The 27,021-nt window shown below is 39.8% G+C and overlaps 1 protein-coding gene across 2 annotated transcripts in view; it reads left to right on the top strand.

Moving 5' to 3' along the window:
- The window catches only part of alk (ALK receptor tyrosine kinase), a 302,582-nt gene that overhangs the window by 101,292 nt on the left and 174,269 nt on the right, over positions 1 to 27,021 (top strand). For both annotated transcript variants that reach the window (XM_027274896.1, XM_027274895.1), the window contains exon 2: positions 20,447 to 20,557. In XM_027274896.1, coding sequence (XP_027130697.1) covers positions 20,447 to 20,557 — 111 coding nt within the window. The remainder of the gene's footprint in view (positions 1 to 20,446; positions 20,558 to 27,021) is intronic.

Genomic DNA, 27,021 nt, shown 5'->3' with positions numbered 1-27,021 from the left:
ATAATATTTAGACATAACTGGATTAACCTAGTGGGGTGCCCCCCCGCAGCAAAAACAAGCTTCTGGTCCCCTGCCAACCCCCCCTGATACTGATACCGAGGGCACTTAGATCCACTTGGCTATCAGACATAAAGACCTGTAGCAGTAAAACAAAACCTAACCTGGGTATACCTGAGTATAATTTGGATCTGGTCCAATCAACAACTCTTCTGGACTAAATGAAACTGTGAAGCCCTCTAATAGGAACCCTCTTCAACCCAGGATCTTAAGATTAGTTAATAAACCAAGACCTGTCCTAATGTCCTTATCATATCAATTGATAACAGAGGTGGAAAGTGACTAGCTACTCAAAACTGTATCTTTAAGTACCTACTTGTACTTGAGTGTCTCCTTTTTGTGTTACTATATGCTTCTGCTCCACTGAGGAAATTGTGCATTTTTACTGCACTACATTTATCTAAAATGTGCTGTCATTGTCCTGTCTTTCAAAGCATGCTATCAATTTATACACAGGAAACAAAGTAGGTAAAACCAGTGAAACCTTGGCCAGCTACAAGATGAATTGCTTCTCTCATATAAATGCAGCAGCGATCGTAATCCAGTAGTTTAATAAGTATGATAACATTTCTGTTCTGAGTACTTTTTTTGATACTTTAAGCAGTGATCTACTGAGTACAGTTTTGAGGTTCTTTAGTTAAGGAAATATTGTACTTTTTGCTTCAATACATTTATCGGACATCTACAGCTGTCTTATTCTTCACAAGAAAATGTGATCTTCTCGATTCACCGTTCTTTAAGTGTTACTATCTCTATAGAAAGTTAGTAAAAATCTGTCAGTGTAATAAGAACAATTCAACCGGTTTTCAATGCAAATTAATTGTTTTTAGTATTGTATTTTTAGCATAGTTTGAGTATTTTTACAGCAAGGTGTTACTATTTTTGCTCATGTATAAGAATTGGAATATGCCACCACTGGTTGATAGCGTCCTTTGTGGTTTGTGCATATTTCCAATCAAAATTTCAATTTAATTTCCAAAAATAAGCTGACACACAGAGAGCCGGGAGCTACTGGGTCTTGTTTTTCAATCCAGACTCTACTGTGTGTCTAAGATAAGTAGACAGTTTGACAGTAAAACCTAATGATTATATAATAAAGTCATTGCTCAGGGAACAAAGTACTCCTCTGTGGACATTTTGGAAGAACAAATATATTACTGAACAACTATTTATATTAAATGTGTATTTTGAAGTGGCTTACACCTTTCTCAGCTTATGTCCTCCTCTGTAAGTCGCTTTGGATAAAAGCGTCTGCTAAATGCAATGTAATGTAATGTAATAATAATGGCTGATCTGTGGTCAGGGTTGATTGTGTTGAGCTTGTAATCCAAAACCAGCATCCCAGTTTGAGTCCTTTCAATCATTCACTTCAGCTTCACTTATTTCCATCCAACAGGGGGAGCTGCTACTCATTCTCAGTGCTCACACACACACACGCACACACCATACATGTACCTACTCGCCACTGTTTGGCATCAATTCTCACAGATATCGATCGGTGCAGGCTGTACCCTTGGGCAAGGTGATTTTACACTTATCTCCTCCCCTCCTCTGAAACTCCTCAATCTCAGCTTAGTGTCGCATTCACTGCGCTTTGGGGATGAGGAGGAATCCCTCTGGATTTGTCTCCAACGGCTTGTCAGTGTTGCTACAGTCAATGTTTGATTGATGTACTAGGTCACTTGTGTATAAGTATGCACATGAACGATAAATGCATACAGGTCTAATCTTTCTCTTTCAAACACAGACGTACATACATGTTCAGTCATAGACATGACTGAACATAACCACAATTGCTTATGTGAACATATTGATCAAAAGATCTCAGTGACACTTTCTCATCTGTTTTTATTCTCAAAAGCTTTATTCAAGGGAACCTCAGGCGGTGACAGTTCAGGTCCCTGCATGAGTGGAAACATTTTATTAAAAGATCATTAAACCTTTTGCCATATCAACAGCTCGACAGCTACATAAAGGATTTAAAACAGACACAGTATTGATCAAATACATACACCTTCGGCAGCATCTTATAACCTCCTATATCCTTTTTCTCTAAATGTTTGATGGGCTTTGATGAAAGTAATCCAACCCCTGAAGAAAAGAAAAGGGCAGACAATTATGTCATAACTGTTATATCTAACTGCTGAACATTTTTGTCTGATGCATAATGTAATATCACACTTATTAGTCTTTCATTCGGACTGAATTTCACACTTCATAAAAAAAAACTTCAGAAACTAAATGGATAAGACTGACTGAAGTACAAGCTGGCAAGTACATGAATTGCAGAAGTTTAAAAATAAGGATCTAGAAAGCTAATAATATCATTTAATAATTCATACCCAGCAAATAAATTGTTGCTTAGGGAACTTCAAAAAGTTAGGTTATCAAAGTCTTGTTTTCCTGCTTCTTATTTGTAGTAAAACAATTAAATACTGTGTACCATCTGCCTCCTTTAATGACCCGTAAAGTAACGCTGTACATTCATGCTGAATCGAAGTGATGTCAAAAACTATTTCTTCCACTTTAAACATTCTGTTGTCTCGCCTAAATCAAATTGAGAAGAGGATATTGTTCTTCATGTGAGACTGTCGCACTGACTCCTAGGTAAAAAAAACAAGCACTCCAGCCTGCCTAAAGAAGTGATAACCACTGTGAGCATGACCACAATAACTGTATCTCTGCTGTAATGCTGTCTGTTGAGTATTTGGACACAGCAGTGGTAGCAGAGGGTCCAGATTTAACTCACCCCTACAGCCGAAACTCAAATTGGGTTAAACAAACATGTTCAGCCCCGGTGACACACGGATTACAGACAGTACCAGTAGCCAGGTGCAGTGATTTGTGTGATGGTGATGATAGGGTTGTTGAGAGGGACATGAGGGTGGGTGCAGATTGCTTCGAATGGGGTCAGTGTGATTGTAATGACAGTGGGACACCCTAAATCTGGAGGGTGACGAGGGGGGAGCGAAAAAAGAGGCCAACATTGGAAGTTAGTGGCTTCTGCATGGGTGATAATGTCTGCGTGTGTTTGTGTGTGTTGTGATGAGCCAAGTGGCTGCTATTGTGTGTGTGTGTGTGTGTGAGAGCAAATATAGCGGGAGGGAGCTCACATACAGACAGATGGAGGCAAGGTAATTGTGTTTCACCCTGTCTGGTCTCTTCTCTGATGAGTTACTGCACACAGTGCCTGACCAGCGGGTGGGTGGAGGGAACCACAGGAATTAGAGAAGTAGCAGGATACCATTTAAACATCACAGTATGTCTGGAAAAGGACTGCATGGTTTAAGCCCTGTGTTGTTTGTGATTTGACCGTTTTCTGAGTGCAGTGTGACTTGTTCCTTTGTGTACATACAAGTAAACGTTTCTCATCAATAGTAATTGTTATGTATGGACAGGGTGCAGCCCAGCCTAATTCCTTTTTAAGACCGATCTTCGGCTTTAGCTCTTGGTGTAATTGACTAACCTGCTGCCTTCATCATGCAATAAAAGTCTAACCCCACGTTGGTTTTGCTATACCAATACAGATAACTTAAATATGATTGCTCCTATTGTTATTGGCAGAAGATTTTTTTTCCCCCCTCCATTGCCCGTGAGACTGGAGTACCTCACATTTTTTGTCATAAGGCACTTCACACTAATGGGAAAGCCGCACCCTGCCAGCCAAGGAAGCATTTTAGCTGCACATTCAGTCAGTGATAATATGAAAGGCGTATTGCAGTACAGTAGGTCGCAGAACTGATCAATAACAGGGAGGTTGCAAGGAGAGACTGACACACATACATGAAACATATACCACACACACACAGCTCTTCAGTACAGAAAGACTGAAATCAGCCTCTAAACCGAAATGAACAGTACTTCGATGTGTGATATAATACCTGTATTAGTTATGGTATGTTGAACATGCTGTTTTTCACAGAACACGCTTTAGCACGTGCCATTCTAGTTTTCAATCACACCCATTGAAATGATCTGAAGTTGATCAAACAGCTCCACTTGACCACCCAGAATGAACGTAGCTCATTAGCTGAGACTGATGATGTGAAATGAGAAGAGGGGAAGAGCACTAAGGTAGATTACACAAGTAATGCTTAGTTAGATAGTTCAAAACAAGACAGAGACATTTGTACACACTGACACCTTCTACAGAAAATCTACTTGTATACTATTTGTATAAAAAAAATGTATATATAAAAATATATAAAATAATATATTGTGCTGCAATGCAGTTCCGTAAGTTAAGAAGGTCTAAATTGTGGGTAATTTCATGACTATTGTATCCCTGCATACTGCAAGTATTTTCATGACTGTAACCAAGGTAACACCATCTAAGCACGTGACCAGCTGCTTACGTCATTGAGACGCACAAACTGCAGGTGTGTGTGGTTTGGACAAGTTCACTGAAACTTCTTGGAGACAAGGGCGCTTGTTTGCCAGCAGTACCACATATAAGCTGTTCAGAAGGAACTGTGTGGTGTTAAAAACAAGAGAAGGTCAAATTTGAAGCAAAAAGTTTCCAAAGTCTACGAACGTGGCGTGTTTACTCGTGTTGTCTTCGGCGAGGGAGGTGGGACAGCTAGCAATGCTGATGTAAGTGGTAAATTTAGTGAACCTATGAGCAGCACTTGGTGTTCCATACATGTGCGTAAATTAGTTGTTTTCATGGTAATGCACAGCTGGTAACTGTTATAATGGGGCTTAGGCACATGAGCCTATACTGTTCTGTCATCATGCACAGCCGGTGTTCCAGTTCAACGAGCGACCCTGTTAACTGGTGTTCACAAGGACAGGCCTTCCTGTTTTGAACAGGTAACTACAACAACCACAAACACATTCGGTTGACAGTCATCAGTTAACAGGTTCGTCTCTTTAAACTGAAACACCTAGCAGACATATTCTGCCTCTACGCAAGTTGTGTAGGGCCCCTAAACCTATATTTCTGAATTGCGGCAAATGTTAACTTGTGTTCTCTGCTTTCAAAGGTTGGTGTCAGTGAATAACAATAAGTTGATGTGTTTACGCTGCATCTCTGTCTGTCAGTCCGTCTAACGTTAGCTAGGAATCTGTCTGCCGATGTCTGTGTGTTGTCTTTGTGTCTGACAGAAGTGAGAAATACAACTATTTATTAGATTTCATTACGATGTTCATAAACTGGTGCCCAGAAAAGATAGCTGCGTTGTGCACAAACATTTATATTTTTATATTTATTTATTTATTTTATATTTATAGTTTATATGCACATACGCATATAGTTTCAAAACAAAGATTATCTAGTCCTCTCCCAGAGAATTATCTCACCTTGATATTATTTACAGTGAAATGATATTGGTCATATTTAGTAGTTTATTTTATTGATTGGACATTATTTTTAGCCACTGCTGTGATGTCTGTAGCATAATTTGTAAGATGACTTTATTGTTGGCCATAGTGTAATGGAGAAGAGCCACTGAAACTAAAAAAAGAATCTCATGTCGCCATGGGTTTGAAAACAGCTCCAACTGGATCAAGACATCTTCCAGCGAAACTTCAGGCTTGATGCAGCTCAGATTAATGAGTTTTTGTCCAAGGTCAGTGAATGAAATGTAAATTAAAGTTGAGTTAATTAAAACAAGAACAGTACTGATTTGAGTGAAGGCCATTTACTTTGTTAGTGTCTTTTTTAAAGATGTGTAGTCAGTGAATATTTCTATTTCCTACTGGGGACCTAGGTTTGGTTGAAATACATGTTATTAAAAATATAACCTACTGTATTTAGTAAATCAGAAAATTGCATGCAGTCATGCTGAGTTGGTTGGTTCTGATTGGTCCTCTGATTGGTGGCAGAGACAATGTTTGTCACCTGGTTGATCAACCCACCAAGCAGTCGCTAAAGGCTTTCCTCTATGGTGTAACTTTCCAAATTGCCTTGGGTGCATTGATGAGAAATATGTGGTCATTCAAGTTCATCCCAAGGGCCTCCTCGCTGGCACCTTTGACATCTCTGAAGATCAAATAGTCCCTGGAGTTGAACGTCAAGGGAAACTGCACTATGTTCTCTTTATAGAGGAGGTGTATTATGTGTCCCTTTCCTGAAACATCTTAAGACAGAGCGGGATTTTAACTCCTCTGGCAGTCGAGCTGAGTGCTGTGCCATTTTGTCCTCACAGAGCAGGATGTATCAGTGGGTCATCTTGATGGCACAAGAGGAACATAAAGAATGAGAGAAGTCTCAACAGCCTATTTCAGTCAAGAGTGGACCGATGCATGGCAGGACAATGTGCTGTAGATTGTCTTCAGTGCTGAGCAAATAAAGGTTCTCTTGAGAATTACTCGAGATATGAGGACAATGCTTTAAATAAGTTTGTGATCATTTATAGTACAGCATATGTGTTTGTCTGCATTTTGCATTTCAACGTGGGTTTGATGTTTCCTCCCTGTCATTCTCTGTGTTAGGATAATGGATGGCTCCCACGTAGAGACAACATAATGATAGTTCACCCAGTGCTGTTCTTTGAAAACCTGTCAGGGCAGCATGCAAGTGTAATATTTCTCAAGGATCTTATGACCTCAATTTAACATCAGCGGCTATATAGCAAATCACTTCATCAACCCATGGAAGACTTAATTCCAATGTGATATACTATTGGGAAGTATTGGCAAATATGCATTAATAAAAGTAAGTACTACAAAAAAATGTAGCTTGTATCATCCCCCAGCTTGGCACAGCTGGTATTAAATTGTATTCTATGTGGCATTAAAAGTCCTAAATTTAACTCAATGAACCCCACAGAAATTCTGTGCAACACTTGTTGAGTGGTAAATATGTTAGAACATAAAAACAAACCATAATTTGAGTTAAACAAATCCCATTCTTTGATAGTAAATATAACAATAGAAAAAAAAACAGCTGAGAAATACTGCATCACAAATTTAGCCAATTAGTTTGTCCTGGACCAAAATGCAAATTATTCCAGAAGCACAAATTATGGTACTTGAATAGGAAAAAACACCTTTGGTAAAATGATAAGTACGTATACAGATTTATTAAAGTTACAGCATTGTAGTTTCAGTTCATCAATTCAACCCAGGCAACTAGGTACAAATAACGAATAGTCACTAAAGTTAAACGAAACACTGAACAACAAACTGATCAATATAATAGGTGCCTCAAATATTAGTGATTGATCAAGGGGTTAATGTCTGAGGGAAGTTTCTTTCATTCTTCTCTTTGCATGGACTCTCGTTGTCATTTCTAGAAGATGACTTTTCGATTTCTATAAATGAGTAATCAAAGGGCGTCCTGCTCTCACTCTCTCCTTCCTTACTAGAGGAATGTAGTCATCCATCTGATCTGGAGAGGATTGGTGGGGCAGTCATCCTCACCTGAAGACTCTGATGGCTGGCGCAAACCCTCTGCTGTGTGTTTGCTGGTGTTTATTTGTAGACTGTGACGGGTCATTATCTGTGGATGATGCTGACTGGGTGATAGTAGCTGGCCTCATGTCTAGTGCCTGTCTCATGAAGCCCATGACTATAGCAAAATACCAGTGTTACCTCTGAGAGGCTTTTGATCTACTACCTTTGTCAGTGATTCTTCTTGTTTCCTTCAGGTTTGTGTATTGGAGGATTTCCCACTTTGTCTTGCAGAAATCTTCTGTTGGAATAAATATACTATCTGACACCATACGTAAATAGCACCAGGTAACAAGATTGTACACAAGTAAACACTGTAGTATACATAGAATAAATACAAGATACACATATTTACAGCTTTGTGACATACTATATGTTGGATGCCTGGAACTGTCTAGTAGCCAAGCATCATTTATACACTGGAGTTATTCATTAGAGTACACAGTAGCACCAGGACTGGATTTGGGAACAAAGATAATTATTATTACCTTGAGCTTGGTTTAAATAACTTAACATGCTAGAATGGCAGCTATGACAAAGGCTACAGGGACAAGGATTCTTAGTAAGGAATAAACACTAAAGTGGTTTATTACATGGCTGCTTACCACAAAATCAATAATTTGATACAAGGTATTAATTTAAAAATGAACTTATTGATTTATTGCACCAGCAGATCAGAACTGCATCCTTAACAATAGTGTGTTAATCACAGCAGTGGTCTGCTATACAGAAATAATGGTAGAATGTCATCATTGACCAATCAGAATCCAGTGTACAGTACAATCAAGTGTAAGGTTAGAAAATGTCAGTGTTCGCCCTTTGGGTGCTGTCTCATGTCACCTGGAATCACACAGTGCCTTGGAAAATGATTTGCTGTTGTCCTACAGAAAATGAAATCAGGGGCGTGAACTTCACATCGCATTGCATCACTTTCAGTAGCTCTTTATCATAACAGTGATGTAGTATAGCCCTGGTTTGTGCCTCTCATGTATTCCCATGTCTTGGCAAAATCTCCCCTGTGCGTTTAATGCCATAGATGTAGATTGTAACAACTGGCTGCAGCCTAGATCTGCATGGAGATATGACTCAGAGGTAGGTACATTCGTTATACCTGTGTATGCACCATCACACCTCTGTAGCCTGATGTTTTTTTCTTTAGTGGAATGAGTTTTGTGCTGCTCTTGTTATTTTTAAGGTTTCAATTGTTGTTGTAATTATATTATGTAGATAGTCTGTTGCATGCATAGGCAGCAAGTCAACAGCCAGTCAGGAAATGGAGTTGCCAAGCTTAACATTTGGATTTAAAAGAGCCTGGTCATGCTTTTTGCTTTTGGCCCGACGTGACATTGTTCCGCTACTAGAGCACTAAGCTGCTCCTGTTATTTTGTGCATAGAGATTTTTTTTTTTAGGAAGTGACCATTTGTAAAAGCAGAATTGCATTTTTTTTTTCAGTTAACTCTTGCCCAGAGCAGCTTAAAGATAAACAAGCAACGGCAAACAAGCAAAGACACTCATTAAATGATAAACTAATCAAACCGAGTAACTTAGTTTGTTTTTTTAGAATAGCATTTTAGTGTGACTACTTGGGACATGGACTGCAGTACACCCAACTGAACACGTCACCTAAGAAATGTCCAGAAATTGACTTTTCACACACACACACACACACACACACACACACACACACACAGTAAACCAAACTAGACTTAATGTCAGATCTGGACTGTGAGCAAATTAAACTGTCTCCATGTTTCCATGTGAAATGGATGTTTGCATTAATGTTTAATGCAAATTGGAGGTATTCTGCAAGCTTATGCAGGTGCAGGGGGAGGGCCGTCACACTGAAAACAATGAGCTCAGGAGACTATAGTGCATTTGTCAGCTTGCCTGTAAAATAATTGACACCACTTGTTCATGACAGATTTTTTTTTTTCACAATTTCCTCCATTTGAACACCTGAACCCAGACATCATGCTGAGCTATAGCAGGCAACATAATCTCAAAGACAAGAAACCAAGTCTTGCAGTTTTGTAGATACTGTTATTCACAAAATGTGAAGAACCCATAGCTTTCAGGAGCAAACTGAGGCAAAAGGAGACTGTCTGGAACTACAATCACTGAACATGTCATGAATACATTACTCATTATGTAAAAGAACGACTGTGCAGTCGTCTTAGAAATGCCTGTATCAGGTGAATATGTTTACAGATTAAAAACACCACAGTGAGCATGTTTAGAGGTAGGTAGAGGGCAGTGTGGGACACCCACTTAGACAAAGCTCCACTGAAGAGATGTCAAGGGACAAACTGCTCAGAGGCAACAGAGATTATATACTACTAGAGTCTTTCCTGCTGTAGTGTAGAGGAATCACAAAGAATAGGAGCAGGTAAGAATCAAGAATCTTGGAGAAGGAGACAGACTGCTGGTGTAAAAAAGGGAGCTGGAAGAACTGACTTGCCACAGAAGAGCAATGTGTTGTGTGTGTGTGTGGGGGGGGGAAAGAGAGAGGGGCAAACAAGCAGAGAATCTGGTGAAAACAAGAGGGGAAGGAAAGATGGCAGGTCAAGAGATGGGCCAGATTTATAGAGCACCATTTCAGTTTTTAAAAGCCTGCCCACATTACATTAACTCAAGTGATTATAGAGGGAGTGGGGAGGCGTTGCAGTAAATCATGTCTACTTTCATACAGCAGCAGCTCTTTCTTGATGGATCGTGTTTGTTAGTGGAGCCTCGTGCAGAATGCATGTGACATATAGCCGAGATATTGCAAAGTTTCAACGGGCAAATGGAGGGAGGCTGTATGTCTGTGGATATTGTCTGGCAGTGTTTGATTTGCGGCTTCGTGTTGCTGCAGTTCAGAGTGGCTGTCAGCGCCAGGCCAGTCAGAGGAGGGGATTTTTTTGCAGTCTTTCTTGATGTTTGACTTGCAGTAAAGACAGACAAATTGTCATAAACTTACAAATTTCTCCCTCTCTCTTGTAATGCAGTTCTGCTGAGACACACACACACACACATGCACACACGCAGAAAGAACTTCTGCAAGAATGTTAAAGGCACTATTCTAAATTAATGGGAGGACATATGTGTAGGTGTTTCAGGGACGCAATTTAAAGTTTTGCACGATTCTTCTCGAATGCTAAAAAAGAGTCCTTGTTTTCTAAAAGTAGAAATCCACAATCTTACCGAGTCCTTGGTTTGCTGTTTTCACATTTTGCCAAGATAAAATTCCCCACTGCACAAAGCAGAATATGGAAGGTATGTGTGTGATGGTCATAGCAAGCTCAGCACAGTTCAGTTCTTAAGCCGTCACAAGGGAGAATTAAACTCATAATAATTAAAACTTCATTTCATGTTTTTTTTATTTATTTCTATGGTTAGGAAAATGCATCCAGTGCTCCATCTGTGCTGCTGTTGCTGTTGAAACTAACTGCTAAGCATCAAGAAATGAGTCCCTCTGATTCCTCTGACACGCGCTGTCATGTCGGAGACATGTGGCTGTCACTCTTTGGCTTGTGGGTTCCTTTGTTGTATGATGGAGGAGAAAGTTTGATGAAACGGTTGATCGTTTGAAGTGATTTACAGCGTGCCCCAAGGACAGAAAAGCAGTAGCTGATGGAGTGATTTCTCATCCTCTAAACGGTAGATGACAAAACTAAGTAGAGGGTTGTGTACACAACAATGTATGAAACATGTTGATGTGCAATCACTGGGTTGACAGGAAATTCAACAGACAATGCAGGCGGGAAATTGGTGGGAATTTGTTCCCAGGTAGGAATAAAATCCTCATCAATTGTTGTTTCATGACTGTTTCATAACCGATTTGTCAACTTGAAAATAAACTGCACTTGTCTTTCTTTGCTTGTGTATTTTATTAGTCACTAGACGAGGCGAACAGGAGACAAGCTTATTCCTGATTGAGTCACAGAGTTGCTGATTGGCTTGTTTTCCATGCAGCAGTGTAAATGCTACATCCGAGAAACATGTGAGATGCTGTTTTTACCACATCGCTGCTTCCTGGGTGTGACAGTGTGTCTGCATGTACTGTTGTTGCCTGGTTGCAGAGCAGAAAGCAGGAGGATGCTGGAAATCGAAGTGAAATTTCAATCTGACCTCTTCCTGATCTTCAAGCCCCCCCCTCCACCAAATGCAACAAACTGTAAAAATGTTGCATGAGTGTGAAACTGTGTATCCATGACCTGAAAATGTTAAAGACAATGAATACAAGGAGCACTGCAAAGTGTGCTGCAGATATATCACACTGTCTGACACAACAGGCATTGCACAGGGCTGAAGATTTGACGATTTAGTTAAATATTTATAAGCAAAAAGCAGTTTGGCTGTTGTTATGGAAATGACATTGTATTGCTAGTGGATGCTTTACATATATTTGCTTGATTATGTTTTGATTTTAATTTATTATATCAATTATTTACATTCACAAACTATCACATAAGATCTACCTGCATATACCTAAAGTTTATTCTGAACAGGAAATAATGTGTTCCACATTAAGACTGGCAGCTCACTCTCTTGCGTGTGTCACATCAGCAGTTGTAGCTGCAGGTGAATGAGGGACTGAAGCCCTCCAGCCACAATCATTACTGAGAGTGTTTTTGTTGCTTATTTATTATTGTGACAAAGCCTGCCAAGGTCTTGTTCAACAAGCAAGCCTTACCATCTTTGTCTGCACTTTAGACCTCTACACCTTCTTTCTTTGTGAGTTAACATTAAGTGTGTTGTTTTGCTCATGATGCAGACGTCCGTTAGAGGCTAGATTGTGTGTTGTTGGGTTTTATGACTGTTTCATGATTAATTGTTTGCAATCAGTCGGTTAATGAGCGTTGAGGACATTGTATGGTGGCTGTAGGAAATGTATGTTGGCTTTGAACTCATGGAATGTGTCTGAGCATGTGAAACATTCAGTGTCTACAATAAAGAATTCCCTTAGAAGTATGCCTTTCTATATCACTTATTTAATCACATTGCATTATATATTTTGGCGCTCACAGATGCCCACAGTGTAATCATCTGACTGGTGACCGTGGCTAAGGTCTCTTTAAAACTTCATGCTTCATATTGTCTGTAATGGCAGAGTGCTCTAAAGGCAGACAGCTTTGTCTCCATACCTTTTGTTGGAAGTTGGAAGAAGACATAAATAAGAATATTTCAGTCTGCCATCCAGGAGGATAATTATATGTGTGTGTGTGCGTCTGTGTGTGTGTGTGTGTGTATTTTTTGCATAGTTTATTCCTACATTTGGTTGCCGGGAGAGTTACAAAAAACTCCCTGTATTAAGGAATGGGGAGCACTACATAGTAGCTAGGTTAGAGCCAAAAGCATAGCACTACTGCATTGTTCTGCAGTGCTGTGACTCCAGCATCAGCATCCATAAAACACTAGCTAAAAGTAAATGTGTGTAATTTTAGCATTGCATTGTCCTTTTCACACTTATACAAGCATTTTTGATCTTGTTCCCCCAGAAAGTGGTAGCTCAGAGTGCAATCCATGGGAAACTACTGTAATTTCACCTTTTATGATTATCTCCTCTTGTGAATAGAGTGGGCTTTGAACGCTGTTGCACTGATGAATGATTCATCTGTGCATGAAATATCAAAACAAGCAAGTTGGTTATAGCCACACACCAACATTCATATGACTCTTGGGTAATAGAGACGGCTACAAAACCAATCAATGCCTCAGTCACTGAGTAAGGCCAATCCAGATTCTACTTGGTGGGCGCTTTGATGATGTAACAAAACAGACACCCCAACATCATTGTCAGAAAGGAAGATGAGATGATAAGTAGTTTATGTGATATACCTCAAACAGAAGGTTCCATCATAAATATTCTATTATTATATATTTTTTTCTGATGTAAACTAAGCATGAGCTGTCACAGAGAAGTAGCCACCCAGTTATATATATACTAGTAATAATGTGAATATTGCTTCTGTCATGACACTAATACAGAGTATTTACATTGTTAAACAATTCTAGTTTCAGCGCAGAAGAAAGCCCTGGCAGAAGCCACCATCATTATGTGTTGGGTGGAAAAATGTATTCTGTGTAAGCTGTGAGAATGAGATATCGCGCCTCTGCGGTGGTGACGGAGCCAAAATTAATATGAGGTGGCAATTTCTTCGCAAATCTTTCTTGGCATTTAGGAAGTACTGGAGCTCACAGTGGGTTACACATAATAAACATATAAAAAGGGCGTCATGTTGCATAATTAATTAATTAAATTAGCACTTCCATCATTAAGTCAGACACCCTGCGGCCTGAACTATTCTATAGAGGATACCAAATGAAACTGGAGAACCTGCAACTTTAGATACCTCTTTATATCAGTGAATAAGTCATTGTTCTGCATTATTTGTGAACACTGGGCTGCTTGCCATGTTTCAAGATGCTTCTGTATGTTTGGTATAGCAAAGCCTCAAAGACAAAAAGGGCGTCAGTGTACAACAGCAAAATCATTTTCTTTAATGAGCATCAGTGCAGCCCAGAAGACATCTTCATTGTCACTGTGTAGCCCTTTGTTCCCCAGGATAATGGCTTCAGACTGAAGCCTTATGATCCATCCCTTTGATAAAATCATTTGGTGCGCCTTCAGAGAGGAAACAGTGCTTCATCTTACTGTGAATTCCAGGTACACGTGTCAAACAAACATACATTACTTACTGGAGCCTCTTAAGTGCTGTCAGAAGGCATTCCTGTGATGGTGTTTTAGGGCTTGGTGTTTCACATAGCAGGTATTTCATCACACGTCTCTGATCATTGCAGGGTTTACTGTATTAGCAGCTCAATTTAAAAAAAAGCTGCATGTTTAATGCCCAGAGCAAGCAACACCGATGCTTTTCATATGTCACTATTCAGCATGTGATATATTACATAAGATTAAACTACTGTAAATTGTACTCTATTGCTCTCATTTTAACCTTTCTCCAAAAGTTTTACTCACTTACAATCTGCCCGATGTTGCTCATTTTTGTGCTCCGTGCAGGATGTAATGCTGTCATCTCGCTTTAAGAATTCAATGACAGCTAACCAAGAAGTAAGTTTGCTGACATTGCCTCTTTCTGAAGGAAGTGGTTGGATCATTGGAGGTCCTAAGTCAGGTTTCACAGACAGCATTCCAGGTTAATAAGCTACATCCTACAGTGGCATCAAAATCCCTGCTTGTTTACAAGACAAGGTTAATGCCAAAAAAATGATGCCTGTACCAACTTATACAGAATACAACAAATACATAAAGCCTCTTAGAGACAACTTATCCCCCACTTAAAGCGAACAACAAGTGCAGCAGGTGGCAAATTAACATGAACACTTGAAATGTGCCTCCTCTATTTAACCCTGTTTAACCTCGGATGCTAGTCTCTTGGAATGAGACTTAAGCCTTTCGAAAAACTTGACACCTCTATTAACATAGATGAGACATTTATGAGTTATTTTAATTTACCAGACTCTTGTTTAAAGAGTCCTTAATTAGGAAAGTGGTTATTGCCGTGGCACTGTTGGTACTGTAGACGTCCCCTGTGAGAAGTGTGACCAGGAGAGAAATGTGTGTGTGTGAACGACTGTGTCCACACACAATTGAGTGTTTTGGGGTTCGTCAGCGACGTGTCTGGAATTCTGCAAAGGTCTTAATGAAAGTTGGAGTGCTTAGTGGACATGAGGGCTGCTCTGATGGAAATCAATGCGGCCTTTTGTAGCAGAGAGAGAGCAGCCAATTCCAGGGCTCAGCTGCCTGATGTGGTGCTGGCAGACTTAGATGTGCATTTAATGGCGCGTCACTGGGCCAGACAGGTAATCAATTTATTTAGGCAGTAATGTATGTATCCCAAGGTAAATCTTTAATTAAGGGGCAAAAAGAAGAGGACAATTGTGATGCAGAAGGCCAAGGAGTATGAAAATCAAACAGCGTAAATGGATGGCTTCCTCATTTCCCTTTTAATTAGCTGGAGTTGCTTGATACAGCAAGCGTCTTTGTTGAGCTTGATCTTCTCACCCCAGCAAAAGCAAGCTCCTATGACCCACATTAGAAACATCTATTAATATGAGTGCAAACATGGCAAATTTCATGTATTTTCAGCAAAGACCGCACCGGTTGCAGGTCTGGCTTAGACCTACACATCCACTACCTGTACTCTCACGGTACCGCCCCTTTTCATGGGTAATTGACTCCATTTCTGGATCACTGCCCTTTCGTGAAAAACAAAGCCCACAAGCGCCATCATATATCATGTGTAGTGCTGCTCCCTTAAAAGTGATTGCTCCTCTCTTACCTTGTGAGCTGCTCTGTGTGTCTCCCCCTTGTGCTTAAGTGTCCCATATTCATAAGGATTTTGCAGATCTTTGGAACTATCCACTTCACGCTCTGAAACAAAAGATATGGATATAGTCATTTGAATGATCCAAGAGGCAAAAAGAGACGGGGATACACAAGACTGAGAGAGATGCACGTTCATACAGCGCTATGTTTAAGTGACAGGTTGAGTCAAGCCTCATTGATTAATCCACTAAGCATTTGAAGGATTTCAGAGTGTGGGTGGGACAGAATTAGACTGTTCACTGAGCTGAGATACCTCTCCTCTGTAGTGGTGGATTGTACTTGGAGTGCTGGATGTGTGTACACAAGTGTACGTGTTTATTATTCTTGTGTGGGTGACAGGGTTGCCAAAAGTTTTCTACAAATACATTTTGAATGACATTATTACAGGATTTGTATTTTGGTATACGATGAAGAGAAAAGCCAAACCGATTATTAATCGCATTATTCTAAATCTTTATATAAACTTGTGTTGCCATGCCTTTTTTTTTAGATTTAACATTAAAAAAGATGCACCTCTCCTAATTTATTTAATGTTTCTCAAAATGAGCTAAGATTCACTCACCTGCTAGATATATTAACCTCTCCGTGTCTGATTTATGAAATTGTCACAACACATCTAAATGAGCTGGGATTTGATTATTTAATTGGATTCGGGTGAGCAAATGAGATTCTGCCACACCAGTTATTATAGATTATTTATACTATATGACAACCTCATCTTTTTGTGAGATGAAATTCCAGTTAATCCTGTGATTCCCATTATTACTATTTTTGATAGTAATAACTTAACTGTAGCAATGTAACAGATTTCAAAAGGCAGAGAAAATCCTGCTTAGTAGATTACACATAAGCAATATGTTAATTAGATTTTGATCAGGAAAATGTTGATATTTGTCAGCTTGTAAAAGCAAACTTTAGTCCATAACTCTTCATTATGTGCTTAGATAAGAGCTACAACGATTTGTTGAAAAAGATTGATTATGAACTATGTTGTCAATGAATTTTAGCTTTAATGTGAATATTTCCTGATTTCTTTAGTCTTCTATGGGAGTAAAATTATTATCTTTGTGCTGCAGACAAAAGAAGACTTTGAATACGCCACCTTGGGTTTTAGGAAACTATGATCAAACATTTTTCACACTTTACTGTCCTTTTGTTAACCAAACAACTAATTGTCTAATGGATATAATAAACAAAACTGATTAATGATGATAAAAATAACTGTAAGTTGCAGCTTAGATGTAAGATGTAGCTCAGTATTGTGACGCACAGGGCTGTCAAATTCACTTTCCCGCCTTAAACGGCTCCTTTCTAATGCAAAGATGGTTCTACTCTAAGCTCCCTTCTGATGTCTGATCTCCTGCTGTGAGCTAATACACTGACAAAGATTGGCCTAATGGTGGAGGGAGAACACACACACATGCTGGGGTAATCTTCACCTGGCTTGTGTTTTATTTGTACTTTACGTCACGTGAAAAAAAGGGAATAAAGACATTTTCCACCTTAACCATGAACTCCCTCGAGGAGCTCCTGACTTTTAAACAGGAATCTCCTCCCACAGACAAACCACAGTTCATGATCAACTAAGAAACTGAAGTAACATGTTCTATGTGGAAAGAAAATTCTATTATAAACCTGTTTGGAGTTGCTTAACATGTCATATATTTAACTTTTTACTTTCTATGCTGACAACGTAGCTAAAGAGAGCTGGGATATACAGCTGGGGTTACAGATCCATAATAGCAAGACGGAATAAATAAAACTCCACAAACTTAAATGTTCTTGGCTAGTGTGCAACCATACTCTTATACTGTTAGAGACCCATTTGACTGCTTGTATTAACAATTTGTTGTATACTGTAAGTGAGGTTTGTTCATAGAATACAGGGCAAAATAACTGAATATCACATATTGCCAGGCTGCCCCGCAAACAGCCAGAACTGGCCCTACTATGATAGCCGGTCAGTCAGAAAGCTATCCACCTCTCACAACAGGCGTTAAGTCACCCAGCCAGCCAGTCATCTCCTCCAGCAGCTCTTCATCCAATCAGCAGCTCCAGCTCCCATGCAGCCAGTTCTAGCAGCCTGCCAGATCTTGCAGTGTCCAACAAGTCAGCCAGTTTTCCCTGTAGCAACAGCCGTTGACCTCAAACCAGGCCCTTTGCGTGGGCCAGTCAGCTCCTCTCACCTGGCCATCACTGGGGCAAAAAGAAGGGTCACAGCAGCATACAATGTCCACTTTTGAAAGGAGAGGCTCATCCGGGCCCAGGCCAACCCCTCCACTCAGGCAACAGCTCCTGATGAAGACTGCTTTTTTTTCCCCAAAGACATTCTCCTGATTTCAACAAAATCCCTCCAGGATGTGCAGTCAAATTAAAGAGGGTAATTAATAGAATACCTGTACAGTAGTACAAACCATGTTAGGGTTGTTTGTTGATCCTTGTCTCTTGACTATGATCAATCATTTATGTTTTTCTTATCTAAGTCCTTTTTTTATAGCCATGATACATCACAAACACGATTCATTGTATCTTCAATTCATTCCTCTTGACTGGGAATAAAAACCACTTCATAGAAAACATACTGATGTTGTTCTTGTTGATGTTGATGTCCTCAGGCTATCCATTAACGCTTAAAAAGAACACAAGCTGTCACTGTTTAGATATCATTATATATTACATATATTCTTCTTCTCACCTGGAACAACTGCTGTGCGAACATTTCAAGCATTAATAACATATAATTTTCATATATCAGTTGTGTGAGTCGACATTTCATGCCGATAGGATTGCTAAAAGCATTTGCACATTCCAGGCTTAATGGCATAATTTAAATGGCTGCTGTGGTTAAAGATAGACTCTGTGAATTGTTAGCAAAGAGTAGAGGATAAAGATTAAGACCTTCGATAATTACACCACTATACTGTTATTACCAGTATGGTTACCGGGAATGGTCCTGCAAATGTTTTGAAATAAAAACAGTCTTAAGGAATGAAGGGTTCTAGGGGGTGTCGTTTGGCTCGGTTGGTGGAGCAGCCGCCCCATGTGTGAGGGCTCAGTCCTTGCTGCAGTAGTTCGGGGTTTCGGGTCCGGCCTGTGGCCCTTTCCCGCGTATCGTTCCCCATCTCTCTCTGTCCCCGCATTCCTGCCACTCTTCAGCTGTCCCTGTCAAAAACAGAGCTTGAAAAGACCAAAAAAAATCTTAAAAAAAAAAAAAAAGAAGGGTTTCTGTTAACTGAAATGCTTCAAGCTTGTATTAACCCCCGTAATGCATTCACTTTAACAGGGAGCAAACAGGAAGGGATTAAAATAAGGTTTTGAGCTTCTGCTATGTTACTAACTATACTGGGTGGCTGGTTACTTCGCTAACATAGAAAACAGATCTAACTATTATAGTTGACATGATTATTGTCAGGGGCAATATACATCACAAACTAAATAGCAACTTGAAGCTACATGTGCTGCAGATTGAGCTGAGACTATTAGACTATATAGACACTACTATGTAGCGACCGTCCACAAAAATGTTGACATTGCTGAGAGCTGCTTTGTGTCTCTTAGTTCACCAGAAAGGCTCTAATGATAAATGTTGGTTTGCACAAAATCAGAGTGTTTGTAGACAGGATCTGCAAAACTGGAAACCGACCCAACTCAAATGCCAATACTGTTAATTCTGACATAGATTAATGGAGAACAAAAAAACAAAAATCAGTCATGCTAAGGAAGAATAAACCCTGAATAATGTGTGTCTTCTTTGGCTGAAACCAACATGTGCTCTGTTTTGCGCCATGAAAGGGAGCGTTAACGATTAACCGCTCTTTAAGGTTCATTTAAAATCACTGCAGGATTTATGCAGGAGCCTCCTTCCTAGGCAGTGGTCTATTGGTCTGTGACTGTGTACTAATTATCCGTGGACTAAGGACAAAGTGAGAGAGATAATGTGTGTGTGTGTGTGTGTGATGGCAGTGTGAAAATGTGGGGGCACAGAAGTATAAGAAAGTTGTTCCATCTACTTTACAGTAACAGACTTCTGTTCGATCTTGTGATAATTACTCTGAGTTTAGAAGGTGAGGACAGAGTCAAACAAAATCCAACAAACCTGTCCTCAGGTAATTATGCAGTCCATCGATATCCAATAACCAATTCATATGGGTCTAGACTTTTTTTCTTTTTTTTCACTCAACTCAAGTTCATTGTGTCACTGCGCAAGTTTCACAGCTATTAAACTGCAATACCACCCCCACAGACATTTCATTTCATTGAGTTAGACATGCTGAAGTTGAATTCTTTTTTTTCCATTTTTTGAGTAATAAATTGAAATACCACACCACTCTGTCACTCCAAGCTCTACCAGGGTTTTACCTCGTCTGTTAGATAGCACAGCCGTCATTGGTTCGGGCTCTGCGTTATGAGTGATTGTAAGATCCTACAACAACATGTGCAGATGGCACTAAGACTAATGGAGCCATGCGTGAGTTGGACACCCAAATAAATAGGACCTGAGCATGGATGCCAAATCAATGGCAATCGGCCAGCTGAAATAAACACAGCAAAGCGTAATCATTATTTCATTGAATGCCATAACATTTTAATACTGGTTCTCTCATCCGAGGTCTTTGCGGCATGTGCACTGAAAGTAAAATGTGGATTTGCTGTTTTTGCAGGTGAGCCCTTGGCTGGCAGGACAGCTGCTGGCATTCCTAGAGGCTATTGGAACTTCTCCTGGGTAGCCGAGGACGACCTAAGCTTTCCCAACGAGTCCATGCCCACGTCAGGTGAGTCGGACACTGTCAGCACTCCTCAGACAAATGGACAGGCTAAGGCACTTCTGTCCTTGGAAGACCCTTTGCTCCCAATTGGCCATGACACCTGGCATCAGCTCTACATCAACACACATAAACGTCTCTGTCCCGTCTGCCCTCTACCATCAGCTCTGGCATCATCACAAAGCTGGGTGTTTGGTTGATCAGTCTCTCCATGACCCACTCAAGGACTCAAGAATAAATCTAACTTCTAGTGACCATTACAAAAAAAATCCAAAAGTACAACAGATAAAAGTATGAGCATGAAGGTAACATATTCTATTCCACTTTAATTATCTGTACTAAAAAGAAATTATCCACATTTACCTATTATCATTTACCTGTAAAATAAACGTGTCCTCAAATGATCCAGCATGTAACCTGTTCTTGTACAGATTTAAGATAATATTAATATATTAATAAGCTTTTCAAGGCAGACATATTGGAGAACTGTTCAATTGTTATCCATAAAAAACTAAAAAAGCTAAATGAATTATGAAAATGAATATCATTTCACATTGGGATATGGAAATTTCTACAATATACTTTTTGTGATGTCCTGAAATGAAATGAAACTCTGTAGTCTACCTGTACGACACATAAATGTGATGGTACAAAGTCCAGCAGGTCTTTGTAAAAAGTATTTTGGATAATCATTAAAGTTGAACAAATTAAAAGAAAGAAATTCTTTTGAACAAACAACAAAGTTTGGCCAAAAAAATTAGATAGATAATTCCAAATAATGAGATCTTTTCTCTTCAATCTTTTCAAATAATCCAGGCATTAAAAACCAATTTTCTCGAATGAAATTTCAACCAACCAAGTGTTAACTTTATTTAAAGTTACAAATCATTCAGTCCTCTGAAGCTGTAAGAAACACAAGAACAGATCTTGCATGTTTAATCAACTTTAAAGGCCAGACATAAAGTGAGTGAGAGAGGGGGAAAGATAATACATTAATCTTGTATAAGCACAGCTACAGTAAGGTGTGGGACGTAGTTCCCTAAAGGATATTGTCATGGATTTACTGTTATTTAAAATAAAATATATTCTGGCATCATTTCTTTTCTAATATGCTTCCTGACTTAGTAAATCCTTGACAGCATCGGAGAATTGTTCCCCTGATGTGCATCATATACACGGCTAACAGAATAGTAAGTCTATAAGACATATTTATGCTCAGAACAGATGTACGCATGTGGGTGGCTGCTATGCAATTATACTGGATGTTCGCTCACAGTTCACTAATCTGAACCGACTGTCAGCCGCTGCTGCAGCCATATGTCACAGATAAAATCACAACCACTTAACTGCAGTTAGTAAAGCAAACATTTTGTGACTCCTATTGCTCAGTTTCCTAAATAAATAAGTTGTGTAACACTTGTTCATTCCGTGCCCACAACATCTATACAATACTCAAAATTTCAAGTTTTAAACTTTTAATATGCAAAAGCTTTTCCAATCAAGATGTAGGTGGTTCAGCCATATTTTGCAGACAGAAAATGAAGCTGGAGGATTTTGAAATTACATTCCGCAAGCTGAAAATGTTTTAATCATATATGTGAGCGAAGGATAAAGAAAGATTGAGGTGTACTATAGAAGACGTTAGCTTCTACCAGTTGTGGTAGAGAACTGAAAATCTATACTCAAGTAAAAGTAAAATTACTTTCATAAAAATGACTCAAAAAGGAGAATTCTAAATTTAGAATCTACCCACGTATCATTCAAATGCTTTTTATTTGGGCATCCAGGTTACATCAGCACTTATGCTTGTGCTCACATGCATTTCAAAATAAAAGCCCTCTAGCGTTCCTGTAGACAGAATCAATCAAAATTGGATTCATTGTGAAATATTTTCAGATAGTGCTGCAGAAGTATCAGCACTGCAGCAATTCTATCTGTGAGTACACCACCACAGCAGTCTAGTGAGGCAGCCAGATGTCTAAAGGTTTGTGCCACACAGCAGACTGGTTGTAACAAAGGTAAAAATGGCAAAGTACTGTAGTAAAATAAAAGATAGATTACTGGCTCAATAATACAGTTAATAAATATGAACTTGAGTAGTAAAAAAATACCTTTTTAAGGTTAATTCCCGTTACTTCCTGCCACTGGTTTCTACACCACATCAACAACCCCAGCTTTGGAGGCATAATCGGAAGAGATGAACAGACCTGTAGATTTTAACCAATCAATAATTAGAATGTGGAAGACTATTACTAGCATATAAAGATGTTTGAAAATGATTATAATAGCTGCAGCTGGCTCAGCTGAGTCATAGGAGCAGTGATCTAAAGACCGAAGTCCAATATTACAGCTCTGGGTATGAGCATTTGAATAAGTAAGCCCAGAGGCGCCAATCCACATCACATGTGACTCTGCAAGCCTATTCACATCACTTGGTGGCGACATCTACAGCATGATTTTTTTGCCCCTTTCCAACCTTGCCGGGTGGCAGGTCATCCTTTAAGTGATAATTCAAAGTCCTGCAAGCACTAAACTGTCACCCAACTGTTTATGAAACACATCCTTGACTGTGAAACCCAGGGACCTTGCTTCAGCTGCCTGTGGCTGTGACAGCCTGCAGTGGACCTAACTGTAATTGGTGTCAGTTAGACAACAGATCACCCCACCGTTTTTGAATCAATCAATACGTCATGCTCACAGCTGACCTCTCATCATAGCATGTTAGCAAACTAGAAGAGGACTTGTCTTTTTTTTTTCTCTGCATGGTAATTAGTGAGCTGAGCATGAACAGTCAGTGTGATGTGGCTGGAGTGGGAAGGATCACATCTGGCCAGTAAAAGCCAGATGACTACAAAGTGCTCCAAATGAGTAATGGCACAATTCAGAGAAACAAATTAAATTGTGATTACTACAAATGTTGCAGAGTTTGCCAAAATGTTGATTAAACGGATAAGAACATATCTGTAATATGTTTTATTTGTACAATATTTTATGTATACCACTATATTGTCTTTTCCTCCTACGGTAACTGAGCATACGCGTGGTCCATTGAATTTCTATACATCTGGGGACCAAAAGCCAAGATGATAAAAGCCTGACCCTCAGAGTCAGGACAGTTTGATGCCTCTTATTCTTGAAGGGGCTTTTAAAGGTCAGGTGGTGTTGAATCGTGTTATACTGGACAGCTTTAGAAGACGCTGAGGAAAAAGGTTTTTGGGAAAGAGGGCAGGTTTCAACACATGGCATTGTGAACATGGCTTTAGGCTGCAGTGATAGATCACAGCTTTCCCTACAGCATCTGCTGTCCGCTGGCATTTATTACCAACCACAAAAGCCAACACAAGCCGAATGGACACTCGCCACCAGCTGCTCCCATACTCTCCCTCCCTACCTCCATGCTCCACCATTAGCAGCCTCTAGCTGCAGGGGCTACAAGATAAGCCGACTTTCCTGTTTGCATTGCGGTGCTGTTGAGGTGACTTTGTTGCCACTTTGTGTCAGTGACGTCAGGCGTGTCAGAGCCCTCTGACCTGAGCACTCCACTGCCTCCCATCTACAGTTTGTCATCTTCCCGTGGGGAATAGCAGCAGGTCAGTCTGTTACCACAGACCCTACCCATACGCCATCTTTTTCACTCTAGACCTATTCTCCTCATCGAGATGGATTGTCCTGGTTCAGCTGTGGCTGCCAGCTGTAACAGAGGCACTCAGATGGATGCAAGCCACTTGAGGAGTTGCCGTGCTCCACAATAGAACATCTGCCTCACTCAGCTGGTAGTGCTGTTCTTGTGTAATGAGACACAGCAGTGGAATAAAACACATTTGCAAAGGCGGGGCGGGGTATAAAAGAGGGAGCAGTGGTGCAGGTGCCTAAATACGGCATCCTTCTGGAGTCACATCATTCAGCCCTTCAAACCCCTATTCGTGTGCACATTGTTTCATTTGCAGAGCATTTTCTTGTTGTGGAGGATAGCTTGAATGAAGCTCCCATTGGCTTTTGTTTGCCCATGTGACTGCTTTAAACAAATAAACAAAAAAGTTCATTTTTGTTGCATAAGCTGGAATATTCAGACACAGGGTGACAAAGAGCACAGATTTCAGGATGACGCAAACGTCATGGTTGAATATCACATCCAAGTGCCATTAGAAATTCAGACACCACTGCATTAGGATAAACAGAAAAGACAGCAAATCTTTAGCACCACTTTTCAGTATATCACTTCTACTGAGGTGTCATTAATAGCATGGCATTAGTGAATTCTCTGGAGTAAACTGGAGATTATGTCTGGCAGCTGCTTTAAATGCATCAGGAATTAAATGATGAAAAACAAACAAAGCTCCGCTCAGTTTGGCTTGAATCTGCCTTGAAGACTGAGTTGTGAAGAAGAAAATTCAGCAACAAACACCCCCATGTTTTAGTTTTATTATGTGTAGCAGCTGATTGCTGCTGCACATTCTTCACTCTGATGCCACTGTTGCTTTCCCAGTTGTTCAGTTGTTAAGGTGCTCTGAATCGTGAGACAAAGAAAAAGAATTGTCTGTCTTGGACGGAAATTCAATGACCAAATTAACAGAAGTTGCTGACAAGAATTTGCTGCTGCCGCGTTTAATGGCCCAGAGTTGTTATTGACTGGAACAATGGGAAACCATTTTAATGATTTGGAACATACTGTAAGGCAAAAGGCTTTTTATGGTTTCGATTTTGTCAGTACTTTCTTTAGTATCTTCACGGCCTTAGAGGGTCTGTTGTGAAGAATTTCTCTCTTGACCCCCTACCAGGGTGAAGCCTTTGTAGTTTTGAAGAGTGGATTCTATGGATAAGGGGAAGAAGCAAGTTCACAAGGAATGGGAAGCTTGACGTTTGACTTTGATCCCCTCTGATCTGGAATCCCAAACACACGTGCAGTTCGGCCAAAAAATGTTGATGAGCTGACCGGCTTCTAGATCTATCACTCTTCTTTTTACTCGCTGTCAACAAACAAATTGCATTTGATCGCATTCAAACCTATCTTTAATCTTAAAACCAGGGAAGGAAGAACAAATTTAATTGCTTTGCAGAAGGAGAGCAGAGCTGATTAATATCATCTCATATTGGGGGAAAGAAAAACAAGTGATGAAATAAGCAATTCCATATTAATTGCTGTCCCCAGAAACACAATCAGAGTTCTGTGTTTTAAACATTTTGGATAATTTCTTTACAACATCTGTCATACCTGCTGTTTGACACAAATCACTTGCCACTCATCTATTCATCACGGATTTGGCAGGACAGCCCCATTTCCCTCAAGGGGAAATGGATTTTCCTGAAATACCTAGGCCATAAAAAGTGTAATAGATGCATAAATAAGCACAGCCAGACACAATCTTATTATAATCAGGAAATAAACATATTCATCATCTCAATTAAAGGGTTTCATGGGGAAATTTGTCAGCATGGTCTTGATCCACAAAGACATACATCGTTAGAGGTAATTTATTTGATGCAAAAAGCACTCTTGTGCAAATCCAACATCTTGTTTTTTCAAACGTGTAATCACATTGTCGTACACTACTGGGTATTAACTAGTTCATTTAAATACAAAATGAAGATGGTCACAGTTGGCTCACATCTCAGGGACCTTTGGCTTTGTAACACGACGCAGCACTCAATCTCTGCACTGTTTGATGAATGCGGTCAGGGTCATAGTATTGCGATAGGCTCATTAACCAATCACACACTCTTGTTAACACAGTCAAAACCAACGGCGACTCTGGAGATGCTCTGCTTAATTGCTAACAGCACAAAGATTTATCAGTGTTTTTACAATGATTTAATTCTCTTTAAAGTGTCCGAGCACATCCATCGTATGGGCAACACCATTTACAAGCCTTGTTTACAGTGATCTTCTGCCTTTGTTCATATTGAATAACCAACTAATGCTATAAAAATAGCATCGTGTACAAAAGGAGGAGGGAGGCTGCTCTGTTAACGACCTCAGCTGCATTTACAAGTGGAGATGCTGAAATTACAAGCACATGTGAATAATCCATCAAACTATATATTGAGTTTCTCACAGTGGCCTTTGGAAACGATATTGACCCTGATTGATCTGTGTAGGCTCACGTAGAAAGACAAGCCACAAGCCATTATTTTTGTGTTGTTTTTCTTTACATTTCCTTTTGCATTGTATTTTTCTTTTCATGACGGCCAAGTCACATTAGGTTTGTTCTAAGCTCTAAATAGACTCAATAATCAGCCTCTCTGTGCTTCCTGCATGCCATTTCTATGGCATGCAGGAAGCAGTAATTGGCCATTTTGAGTCTCGCTGATTTACAATCTTTAAAACGTTCTCTGTAGATTTTCATTTGCAAACCCTGTGATGCTTTACAGCTTCATGCTGTCTCGTCCCGAGCATCGCCGCAACCAAATGACCACCATCTCTGAGGTATTAATTCATAGATTGCCTTTAATTATCATCAAAGCCTGATGTGCTG

This window comes from Larimichthys crocea, chromosome XXIV (assembly GCF_000972845.2).
Source record: "Larimichthys crocea isolate SSNF chromosome XXIV, L_crocea_2.0, whole genome shotgun sequence".
Taxonomy (NCBI): domain Eukaryota; kingdom Metazoa; phylum Chordata; class Actinopteri; family Sciaenidae; genus Larimichthys; species Larimichthys crocea.
The sequence above is the reverse complement of the archived record's forward strand: the minus strand, read 5'-3'. Positions and strand labels throughout refer to the sequence as shown.